General features: G+C 40.1%; 1 protein-coding gene across 3 annotated transcripts in view; it reads right to left on the reverse strand.

Moving 5' to 3' along the window:
* Positions 1-13,317, reverse strand: part of ITPR2 (inositol 1,4,5-trisphosphate receptor type 2) — a 567,579-nt gene that overhangs the window by 336,724 nt on the left and 217,538 nt on the right. For all 3 annotated transcript variants that reach the window (XM_070453823.1, XM_070453822.1, XM_070453824.1), the window contains exon 22: positions 3,803-3,996. In XM_070453823.1, coding sequence (XP_070309924.1) covers positions 3,803-3,996 — 194 coding nt within the window. The remainder of the gene's footprint in view (positions 1-3,802; positions 3,997-13,317) is intronic.

Here is a 13,317-nt window from a genome sequence, read left to right on the forward strand (position 1 = left end):
ATATTCCAGGTGAGAGTATCCAGTAGATATGGATGAAGACATTATGATGACATAATTTCCTGAGCCCTGAGCAGAGTTTCCACTGGCTCCACAAGAACAGTGCTAGAGCTGAGACCCTCATTCACAACAGAAAGGCCAAGATTTTAGCTACAGAAGTGTGGATTCTGACTATAACAAAAGGAGTCCTGGATCGAGGCTTCAGAGGGGCAGCTTAAGTAACAGCCTCCGGTATACCAGGGATACGCCTCCCTGCTGCCTGGCTCTCTTGGGCTCTGTGCTGCTGTCCTTGTTCTCTTTAATGGACGTATCGACAGAGACTAAGTACCAATGAGGTTCCCATCTGTGCATAGCACTGAGAAGGATGCAAGTGCCTGGAGCCCAGGGTCCTCAAGAAGAGTCACTGAGTTGGAAAAACTAAATATATTTTGCCATAGTGTTGTTTGTTGGTGTTACTTGTTTTTTGCTTCACTGCACAGCATGTGGAATCTTAGTTCCCCGAGCAGGAATCAAACCCTCACCTCCGAAGTGGGAGCATGGAGTCTCAACTATAGGGCTGTCAGTCCCTGCTACAGCATTGTTAACATACTTAGGAAATGATTGAGGGCTACCCATGTGGTATAAAATATAATGGAGATCAAGAAGGAAAAGGTATATGTCGCTATCTGAGTGGAGACGGGAAACAACAGAGAGGCAGACTTACACAGGGCAACCTGCCATGCCGTTTGCCTGGGAGAGTCCTGGGACAGCCTTTGCTCCCAGTATAATTATTATCTGTGTCCCCTACACTCTCTTAAGAGATGCTCATTGGAACAGCAAACAATAACGGTCATGCGAGTTTCAGAAAACTGGGGGTTTGGTGGTACCCTCTAAACCTAGTTCTCACTATCTATGCCAGTGTCAGCAGTGTCAGACCCCCATCTCCCTCCTCCCATCCTCCTGCCCCTTCCTCTCTCTCTTTTGGTTCTTCTCCATCTGAACAGCACAGGCTGGAATGCCTGCAGCGTCTCTCTTACCTCCTCACATTTATCTTCATGGTTCACTTTACCTTGAATATTCTTCTCCTCTACCCCATAATTACTAGCTTTTGAGATATCCTCCAAGGTCCTGTTTGAATCCCTTTTGAAATGAAGCTTTCCCTGGTTCCGTAGTCCAAATCAATTTTTCTCCTTTTTGCTCACCCAACACATTATTTACAGCTACGGGTCCAAAGCTGAATGCCTCTCTCTCTTTCTTCTCCCTGTTGCTCTTCTGCTAGGCCTTTATGTTCCTCCTGGGTCACAGCCATGCTCCATGTCAGCTGTGTTCAGTCAAGCTCCACAAACTTGTTCAGCCAGGTACTGAGGCAGGTACCAAGAGTGCGGAAAAGGTCCCAGGGATATAAAACCTGCCTCTGAACAGCATATAATCCAGAGAGTAAAGCAGACACCAAAGAAGCTCTTATTAGCATGCACTGAGCACCACTATCACTATTAGTCGAGCTGATTCCAATTACGAAGGGGATTTTCAAAGCTGGAGACAGATCGCGGGAGGAGGGGGCTGAGGAAGGACCAGTGGGCTTGGGGAGCAGATTGGCAGGAGCAGAAGCTAGACTGCAGGTGCATAAAACGAAGAGTTGTTTTTTTAAGCGAATTTATTTCTCTGGTGGCTCAGACAGTTAACAATCTGCCTGCCAGGGTTTGATCCCTGGGTCGGGAAGATCCCCTGAAGAAGGAAATAGTAAACCTAACCCGATATTCTTGCCTGGAATATCCCAAGGACAGAGGAACCTGGCTGGTACAGTCCATGGGGTCACCAAGAGTCAAACACCACTAAGCGACTAACACTTCACTTTCATGTAAAGAACAAAGTATGAAAACATAAATTAATGAAACACTCAGTGGCTTTTAGTTGATGATTAATATTCAAAGAATTATATTCTATAAATAGAGCCAAAATTCAAACTTCCATCTCTAATATAGTTCATTGTGAAAAATAATGGAAGGTAGAAGGGGAGGGGGAGAGGGAAGAATAAAAAGAAAGACAAAGAAAGAAGAGTTAACAAGGGCTGAAGACAGACAGAGGGAGAGGATGAGAGAGAAACAAAAAGACTTAAAGAAAATACCCACAATGATGGGGAAAGAAAGGAAGGGCTGGAGAGGAAGAGCAGCTGGCAAGAAAGCAGGAGACTTGCTCAAGGAACGTGGCTACAAAGAAATTCTTGAAGAGACAATCTTAAAAAGAAACAGTCAAGAGGAGCACAGGGGAACGCAGACACAGGGAATCAGCGTCAGACACAGGCACACAAAAACCGGAGCAAGAACAGAGGTTCAACAAGAAATACAGAAAGGACCCAACTGCAGCAGCAAAAGCAAGCCAGTCCTGCTCTGCCCTGCCATGGTTTCGCCATCTCATCATTTTTTAGCTATAATGGACTTTTTTGTAAATGCAGAATATCTGTAACTGTCATTGGGCTAAAGTGAGGACATGTATTTCAGAGGCTGTCCCATGAGGAGGACTAAGCTGGGAGCCCTCTAGGCCCACAGGTCAGGTGATCGACACCTTCCTTGGGTTAAGAACAGGACAACTGAGTGATTTCTCAGGGTAGTGAACACGGGGTTGGGATGCCTGCCAATAATTTCTCGGGACTCAGCCTTTGGAATTCGTGGCGGAACTGTGAAACTTTTTATGATTATAAATCTAATTACTTTAAATAAAAATGTACAGATCCTTCCAGGACAACTAATCCAGTTCTGGTAGCTAGTCTACATTAAATTAGGATGAAAGACTTAGTAAACTGTAGCCAGAACTTTAATAGATCCTCAAAAACTCCAGGCTCCAATTTTCAAATATGGAATAAATGCTATAATTAAAGTATCATAAAACTACTTTCCAAACTTAAAAAAAATGCTAAGAATTCATAGCTATAATAATGGGATTTTATTTACTATCCCATACTAAACCACTGGTCACAAAATAGCAGTTTGCTCCTTTAACTTCATAGACAAAGGTATTAGACTAAGTTAGTTTTTAAATGTATATATTATTGCTCTTCCCTGGTGGTCTAGTGGTTAAGGATCCTCCTACCAATGCAGGGGACACCGGTTCAATCCCTGGTCCTGGAAGATTCCACATGCCGTGGGGCAACTCAGCCCATACACCACAACCACTGAAGCCCAAGAACGGCAATGAAGAGTAACCCCTATTCACTGCAACAGGAGAGAGTCCACACACGGCAACTAAGAGCCCACACAGCCAAAATTAAAAATAAGTACATAGATGAATAAACATATTTACATATATTATTCCTAGCGTTTTGGAAACAAAAACATCAAGACAGTCACTTACATAAAATGCTAAAAACAGTCATTTACTTTTAAGTTAATAAAAATAAAGTCTCTTACTACGATAAATCTGTATACATAGAATCAAATGTCCAATTTAGTTAAAAGTAAAAAAAGAGCTGGAATTCAATCTTAACTTCTGTGAAACCTACTGTGAAACCCTTCCTAAATTAAGGTAAAATTAAATCAAGGTCAATGTTAAATGACAAAATATATATTAAAGAAGTTATGTCAACCTCAAAGCACTCCATATTTGTTAGGTATCATCATTAAACTATTTAATGGGCATGCACACATGTAATTAATATGTTAAATAGTGTCAGTGTGAGATTTCTTCCCAGGCTTATCATTATCTTAAATGAAATAAAATTAGATCAACGGCATTTCAGAATATTTACACAGTGATCTGGAACAAAAAGTTAAGACATTAAACCAACAGGCACAGGCAGGCGCTTGTTGCTTCCCCCCCATTCGGCCCTCACCTGTAAAATCTCAATGATCTTCAGCTTGGTGTCCATGACGGTGACGTCCTCATGATCAGTGGGGCTCCCCTGCTTGCTGGGGTGCAGGCTGGGCTGAATGTCGGGCACACTCATGGGGAAGATAGAGCCTCTGCTGAGCACCATCTGGGTCATCATCTCTCCCACCCCATGGATGGTTCTCATGACATTGTTTCCTGGCACAAGAAAAGTCCCCAAGTCAACACACATGCCACCTTGGGAGACAGCTGTTATATCTGCTGGCCGCAGCCAGACTGAAAATGTGGCAGGAAGAGCACTAAGGATGAGAAAGAAGAGCATCAGCCCTGCTCCGGCTCTTTCCTTGCAGATCAAGTTAAAATAGTGCAGACACATTTCAGAAAGACAGATTTTAGAAATACAAGTTTACTTTTCTCGGAAAATGCTTTCAAATGACACACGGCAGGTGAGTTGTTGATGGCTCTAACAATATCCAAAGCAGGTCCTTCTGGAACATAGGAAGTCCTAGCATCCATCACACTAAGAGACACTAACTCTTACAGTCACAAGGAAGAAAGGTTATCAATCTCTACCATAAAGTACGTTGCAAGTGAGGATACAAAGACTACAAGAAAACACTTAAATGGTGACTAGTGTCCTAATCCTACCTTCAAGCCTAGGACCTTTTAGCTTGGCTTTCATAATGCTTGTGAAAAAAGCTTGGGAGTAGGATTTTTACAGCTTCATTTTAAGGAAAACTCTTTTCTAGAGAAGAAGCACATTTTATCCATTTCTTCATCAATTTGAATTTAAAAATCATAATTCAAAACCCACAAAAAGCTATTGTGTTTGAGACAATTACAGAAACAAATTACTAATCATCATTTTTGATAAGGCATCCTTCCTCTCCTGCATCTTGAGTTTGGCTCCTCATTTCATTTGTCCTCCAATAAAACTGGCCACAGGCTTCCCTGGTGGCTGAGTGGGAAAGAATCTGCCTGTTAACGCAGGAGGTGTGGGCTCAGTCCCTCGATTGGGAAGATCCACTGGAGAGGGAAATGGCAACTCACTCCAGTCTTCTTGCCTGGAGAATCCCATGGACAGAGGTGCCTGGCGGGCTGCAGTCCATGGAGTCGCAAAAGAGTCAGACACAACTGAATGACTGAGCATGAAGCACGCACAAAACTGCCCACACACTCATTCCTCACGTTGACCACAAGCAGCTGTACCAGAGGATCCTCCTGTCACTGCTATGATTTACCCTCTCCTCTGCTATTTCTCACTTCTAAATCCCTACGACAAGAAATGAGGATTTGAAAGAACAACTCTCTACTTTCTTTTCTGAACAGTGGTCTTTGCTTCGTGGGTGTTCATGGAGCTTTGCCTCAAGCAAAGACCTAAGAATCTGGCAAAGAATTTCCTTTCCCCAAGTGTCTCAGGGTATAAACCAAGAGAAAGGGAAATGGAAATAAGATGGGATGAGATTAAATCCTCAGCTCCAAGCAAAGACCATAAACTGTGGGAATACCTACAGGATTGAAAGGCAAACAAATAAAGAAAAGGAAAATATTTAAAGGATGACTCAAGAGAAGCTTCATGGTCCTGTTCACAGACCACAATTACCATCAAGCCAATGGTAACTGATATTATTTGTATACTGAAAGGTGAAATGCCTTTTAAAACTCATTATCTTATCCACAGATTAAATCAGTATACATAAAAGAAGATGGTACTGAAATAATACATTTTTGAGAATGCAATGAAGGAATATTTTTTTCTAGAGTGGCATCTTTCAGGCAGAAATTAATTAGGGTTTTCATTCTGAGAGTCTAGGACCTTTCATTACACTGCTGCTAGCATAAACCCAAAAACGGGGATAAGAAAAAATATATGAAAGATAATTTCCAAGTTTGGACAAGCTTGAGACAAAGGATTTGAGACAGCCTCATTTTCTATCAGAAAAACCTCAAGGCAGAATGCTTCATTGTCTGTGGTTCCCAAATAATCATAACAACTGAGCATTCCTACATCTCCCCACCGACTTCAGGCATGGGATCTGGTTGCTGGCAACAGTTTCGGATCATCAATGTTCAACCAGTACATTTATCTGAGGCTTGATTCCAGTATGTATATGTAGTAGCCTCCAAATGATGCTTGCTTACCACCAACACAGAACAGGCTCTTCTGTTATTCTTACCCTTGATTCACACAAAAATCCTAGGCACCCACATTGTCTGCACCTTATTTAGATTTGCAAGGAAAATAACCAATTAATCCAAACGACTGTTACACACAAAACATTTGCCCAGACAATTCTTACCCCCCCAAATATAGATCTTGTCATCAAGCAATTAAAATCTTGAAGCCAGTTCTGTCATAATAGATAACACATGCTGTCAATGAAATGGGAGGGCTCATCCCAGTGGCAACACATCATTAGATGCCTGTGGCACTTGGTGGCCACAAAACTCTCCTAACATCTCTGTGTATGGCCAATGCTGAGTTTGCAAATTAAAAGATGCTATGTCTTCCAGAGTTTCTGGGTGGTGATGAGAAGTGCTTCAATTATGAACTACTACAGCTTGGAAAACATAAATCAAACACCACATAAATCACAGACAAGCAAGGCTCCTTTTTTCCCGCAGAAAATTTTTTTAATTCTAAGACTGTTGAGATAACTCAGAGGTGATTGAAAGTGAAAATCACTCAGTCGTGTCCAACTCTCTGATCCTGATAATTACAGATCCCCTTATCCAGGGGATCTTCCCAATCCAGGGATTGAACCCAGGTCTCCAACATTGAAAGCGGATTCTTTCCCATCTGAGCCACCAGAGATGCCCAAGAATACTGGAGTAGGTAGGCTATCCCTTCTCCAGGGTATCCTCCCAACCCAGGAATCAAACCAGGGTCTCCTACATTGCAGGTGGATTCTTTACCAGCTGAGCTACCAGAGAAGCCAGAGGTGATTAGTCTTCAACAATGCAAAAAAAGAAATCTTAGGATGTCTCTTCTCAACCATGATTAGTTAATACTACTGAAAAGCTTTCAGTGAAAAGGCTACTATACTATAATATAAATGCTCTGGATAAATTCAGGTTTTCGATGTCCTTTATATTAACCCAGAAGCTAGAATTTGGATTTACATACAAAGTGTATTGAGATGGTTTGAAAAAGGGAGTCACCTTTGTTGCGTAAAACTAAAAAGGAAGGAATTTCTTAGAAACAAAAGCGGACAGACTTTACAGGTTCTTTCATTATATGATTGTGTAGATATTTTGGGGCTTCCCAGGTGGTGCTAGTGGTAAAGAACTTGCCTGCCAGCTAATGCAGGAGACATAGAGACGCAGGTCTGATCCCTGGGTGGGGAAGATCCCCTGGGGGAGGTCATGGCAATCCACTCCAGTATTCTTGCCTGGAGAATCCTATAGACAGAGGAGCCTGGCAGGCTACAAATGCATAGGGTTGCACAGAGTCGAACACGACTGAAGCAACTTAGCATGCATACTAATCCTAATGCCTCAAGAGAATACCCCCCAAAGCAAGACAAATACAGTAAATGCATACTAGAAATGGTGACTGGAAATGGGTTGAGAGTTCATTGCTTTGTTTCTTTGATGGTTTTCATGAGTCAAGTTTCCATTACCAATTCCAGAGATAAACTAAAACTGTGCTGACCATAATTGAATTTTTCCTTATTCCAAAGTCACTTTATTACTGGCCACGCTATGGGATTCAACAATCTTTAACACTTTTGCGGATTTACAGAGAGTGTAAGGATTTAGCAGAATCTTACTTGACTGATGGAAATTTACTGTAGTCCCCTGGTGTTTTATTTAAAGTCATTCTTTACCCGCTATCTCTTTCTGTTAGAAATACTTTTCTCTGGGGACTTCCCTGGTGGTCTAGTGGTTAAGAGTCCACCCTGCAATACAGGGGATGCATGTTCAATCCCTAGTTGGAGAACTAAGATCTCACATGCTGCAGAACAACTAAGCTCCAGCGTCACAACTACTGAGCCCACATGTCACAACTAGAGAGTCCGTGCACCTCAACAAAAGATCCCACATGATGCAAGGAAGATTCCCTATGCCACAACTAAGACTTGACATAGTCAAATGAACAAATAAATACTTTTCCAATAAGAAATACTTCCCACCTATGAACACAAAAGAATAGAACTGATCATCTGAGTTTTCTAGCTGTTCAGGTTTCAGATAGACATTTCTGAAATCTTCTAAGCATTTATAAGAGAAATAGATATATCTGATAAGAGTTCTGTGAATAACTGCTCACAGCAATTTTCTTGTTTTGTGCCTACCAAAGACAACTCTCAATGCTTTAGAGTAATGGAAGCCAAAAAATGGATAATATCGAAACCAATCTTATTTCCCTGAAACATATTTTTATAGTTGGACTTGGAAAAATACATCTGCTGTTTTCACAATTCATTTGAAACAGAATGATGTTAAACCATAAAGACATGTTTCAGGACATCTTCCTACTTCCCCTCCCTGCTTAGCAGCTCCTTATAAACCTCCTCTTGCTGGAAAACGCCTACACTCCCTAGAACTAGAGCAGTTTTCTATTTTGATCATTCCCTGGAGAAGTGCTTCCTCCCAGTGGTTAGGGTCTGGGTTCTAAAAGGACTTTTCTGTATGCACACACACACACAAAAAGCATTAACACAAGATCAAAACCTTAGTTAAGATAGTGGTATAATCAGAGTAACAGGGAACATGGTATCAATCTAAATTAAAAGAAAGATTAAGATTTAGCATCCCAGTAGACAAGTAAGTAACCAGCACTCCCAGTGCAAAGTCAGATAAGAATAAGAGCTACATATAAAGTCCACATAGGTTTTTTTTTTAATTGCTCAATGATAGTTTTAAAATTTATTTTATTAAAGTATAATTGAAACTTACAATGCTGTATTAGTTTCCAGAGTACAGCAAAGTGATTCAGTTATACATAAATATATATATTATTTTTCATATTCTTTTCCATTTATCATTTATTATAGGATATTGAATATAGTTCCCAGGGCTATACAGTAGGACCTTGTTGTTTATCCATTTTATAAATAATGGTTTGTATCTACTAATCCCATCCCTTCCTTATCCCCTCTTCTCCTTGGCAATCGCAAGTCTGTTCTCTATGTGTCTATTTTCTTGTAGATAATTATAGATAAATTCATTTGTGTCATATTTTAGACTCCACATGTAAGTGATATCATATGGTATTTGCCTTTCTCTTTCTGACTTACTTCACTTAGTATGATAATCTCTAGGTCCATCCATGTTGATGAAAATGGCATTGTTATTGTTGTTCAGTCACTCAGCCACGTCTGACTCTTTGCAATCCTATGGACTCCCTGATGCAAATGGCATTATTTCACTATTTTTATGGCTGAGTAGTATTCCTTTGGGCATATGCATCCTATATACCACATCTGCTTTACCCATTCCTCTGTCAATCACATGGGGTTTTAATCCATGTGCTGGAACTGGAGAGAACTTGGTATTCCTCTGCCTGGAGGTCCCCAGATGGTCACCTGGCTCTCTCCCCTCAAAATCCTTTCTGATTTCTGGTGCAATGTCACCTCTTCAGACCTCTTCTGATCACCTTCTTAAAGAAGAACTGCCATCACTCTGGACCCTACTTTACATTTCAGTCAAGGCATTATCACTGTCTCACATAATGTTTTATATTTGTGCATGCAGTTATTGTTTCCCTCCCCCCAAAAAAGAACATAAGCTCCATGAAGACAGAAGTTCTGCCTGGTTTTACTACTCTATCTCCGGCAGCAGGCACAGTGTCTGACATGCTACAGTCATTCAATCAATGCTTATTAGATTACTGCACAAATAAAAGAAGTTGGATGAACAAATAAATTATGAAAAATGATATGAACTGTAGCCCACCAGGCTCCTGAGTCCATGGGATTTCCAAGGCAAGAATACTGGAGTGGATTGCCATTCCCTGCTCCAGGGGTTCTTCTCGAACCAGGGATTGAGCCCCACGTCTCCCTTGTCTCCTGCATTGCAAGTGGATTCTTTACCAATGAGCCACCAGGGAAGCCCAATTGTTATAAGGCTTATATTAAAAAATAGGTATTATTAAACTAGAGAGTAAGTTTCATCAAGGTGAGTGGGGTTTTTGTTTTTTGCTTTCTTTTACACTTTCTTAATTTTCTAAATTTTTTTCAAAAAGCATATATAATTTCATGTTACTTAAAAACATATTTGTTAAAAAGTATAATAGATAAGAGTGAGATAAAGAAAAATCATAGAAACTGACTTTATCAAGGGCATATCACATTGCATGTATTAATACTGTGCTAGGCCACACACACCATTCACAGCAGGGTAGGGAGGTGGGGAACCCATCCCATTTTATACAGCAGCAAGTGGCAAAGTCACAGATTAAGGTTAATTAACATCAATGTGCATTTTTTTCCCCATACCACGTTGCTCCACTAAAGGCTATCACCTTCCAAGTGTACAAAGATTTTATACTAGAACTCAGAAAACCTACCAAATGCAGAAAGAAAATATCTTAATTAAAACTGTGTACTGAAAATGTGGGATGACTATTAATCATATCATGAATCTGCTCACATTATTCTCAAGTGATCTTATCCAACTAGTTAATATTAACTAATTGTCCACACACTACTTGTGGCATTTTGTTTATATTACACAATTTAATTTTAAGGGCAGTCCCTGTTCAGAAAGCATTAAGCAGTCAGTGTCCACTTGGCTTTATACTAGGGACAGGAGGTGTGGAAGGACATAAGAGAAGTAGAAAACTTGTTGCTGTTGTTTAGTGGCTAAGTCATGTCTGACTCTGAGACCCCATGGACTGTAGCCTGCCAGGCTCCTCTCTCTGTCCACGGGATTTCCCAGGCAAGAATACTGGTGTGGGTTGCCATTTCCTTCTCCAGGAGATCTTTCCAGCACAGGGATCAAACCCACATCTCTTGCAATGGTAGGTAGGTTCTTTATCACTTGGCCACCAGAGATGCCCGGAAAATTTACAGTATAGCTAAGAAAACAGAAAACATACCCCCCATCACAAATTTAAGAACAGATACAAAGCACATGAGATATTAATAACACAGCATGGACAGTATACAAAATTGCTTAGGACATTTTTTTTCCATTGGGAAAATTATCTTACGGTAAGGAGACTAAAAGGCAGCTTCATTAAGAGAAACAACTTTGAACTAGGCTTTGAATGGGGTGAAGGATTTAAATTAGTGTACATCTTTCACAAGCCATTTCACCACCTGATGTTCAGAATCTTAATCCTAATTAAAAAGTTTCCAATTTCTTGTGAGAATAAAATTATATAATATGAGCCCCAAAAGTCATGAAAAATACCATATAATTGTGATGTATTATCTCAAAATGAAAAGCAGAGGATTCGTGCATGCTTTCACTAAACTTCTGAAAAACAGCTATTCTCTGTTGTGTTATGTTCTATTACAGTGGTCACCACCTTACTAAGGAGTATGTGACCCATCACATAATCATAGCTCATAATCACTAACATACTGGTGGGCATGACACAAAGAATCACCTCTAAAAGAAGGAGTCTTGCAGAGGAGTAGTTTGTAAAGAATACTCAATGGACAGAGAAGATGATATGACACCTAATCTTCTTCATTCTGAATAAACACTCAGTGAATACAATATGTTGATAAGCCATTGACAGATTCCAACTTTCCAAGTAGAAATAGAGCAAAGCAAAACCTACTGAAAACATGTTACTAAGGTGTAGTAATGTTATTATCCATCTTTTTTTTTTTAATATCAAGTAGACTGCTTAGAAGAAAATTATTTCCCATCCCATATCCTAAAGAAGAGTTACACAAAGGATGAATTGAAAAAGCAATTCATACAAAACAGTGGCTGAGTTCTACATCTTATTTTGAATTTCATCACTGTCAAATACTGACAAAGTCATTTCAGTATTCCAAACCTCAAGGTTTCATTTTAATTTGCCAAACTGATCTTTAATTCTTAACAGTTAGTAATGCAAGCAGTAAGTGGATTTACTATTTTTACAATTGAGTTGTAAATTAAATACAGTGCAATACACAGCCCTTAAATGAAAGGCTGTAACAGTTTGGACAAGGGAGGATCCATATAAACCACAAAGCATCCAGATAGTCAGACATTTCTATTATCCAGAAAGCTCTTTTGTGCCCTTTCCCAGTTAATTCCCTCCACATTTCCCCTCACCACCACCACAAAAAACCACCACTCCTCTGATTTATCACACTGTAGAGATATACACTGAATAATGTACAGTTTCATAGGTATGACTTTAGAAGCTGATTTTAGCCAGAGTACTATTAAATCAATCATTGTTAAAGTACTGAAGGGCCTCTAGTTCCTCACTGCTCTGTTGTTGCCTACACCAGATAAGTATATTTGTCAGTGACCGGTGAAGTCAGAAAGAGCACGCTTTTTAAAAAGTATTTATTTATTTACGGCTGTTCTGGGTCTTCGTTGCTAAGCACAGGCCTTCCCTAGTTGCAGGGAATGGGGGCTGCTCTCGAGTTGTGCGGTGTGGGCTTCACATTGCGGCTTCTCTCCTTGCGGAGCGCAGGCTCTAGACACAGGCTCAGTGACTGTGGTTCACCAGCTTAGCTGTTCCACAGCACGTGGGATATTCTGAGACTAGGGATCGAACTCGTGTCCCCTGCATTGGCAGGTGGGTTCTCCACCACTGAGCCACCAGAGAATCCCAGAAAGTGCATATTTTGCAAAGCCAGAGACAATATGAAACAATGAAGGATAACTAATATAGTAAGTGATTGCATCATATCCCAAAACTACATGAACAGGTTGAAAACTAAGGGGTTAAAAATCAATAAAACCAAGAGCTGATTCTTTGAAAGGCTAAACAAAATAGCCAAAACCTCTGGCCAGGCTCACCAAGAAGAAAGGAGAGACAAGCCAAATAAACAAAATAAGAAATGAAAAAGGAGAAATCTCACCTGATATCCCAGAAACACAAAGAACCATAAAAGAATATAATGAACTGTTAACTATGTGCCAACAAATCTGACAACTTAGAAGAAATGGACAACTTTCTAGAAACATACAGCACACCAACACTGAATCAAGAAGAAATAGATGACTTGAATAGACCAATCACTAGAAGTAAAATAGAATCTGTAATAAATTGAAAAAAAAAATCCCTACAAACAAAAGTCCAGGACCAGATGGCTTCATAAGTGAATTCTACAAAACATACAAAGAAGAACTTACACTGATCCTTCTCAAACTCTTCCAGAAGACTGAAGAGGCGGGAATACTCCCAAAGACATTCTATGAAGGCACCGTTACCCTGATACCAAAACCAGACAAGGACAACACCAAAAAAGAAAATTACAGGCCAATATCTTTGATAAGTATAGATGCAATAATTCTCAACAAAATAGTTGCAAACTGAATCCAAAGCACATAGAAAAGATCATACATCATGACCAAGTGGTTGTGTTAGTCGCTCAGTCATGTCTGACTCTT

This window comes from Odocoileus virginianus, chromosome 23 (genome assembly GCF_023699985.2).
Source record: "Odocoileus virginianus isolate 20LAN1187 ecotype Illinois chromosome 23, Ovbor_1.2, whole genome shotgun sequence".
NCBI classification, from domain to species: domain Eukaryota; kingdom Metazoa; phylum Chordata; class Mammalia; order Artiodactyla; family Cervidae; genus Odocoileus; species Odocoileus virginianus.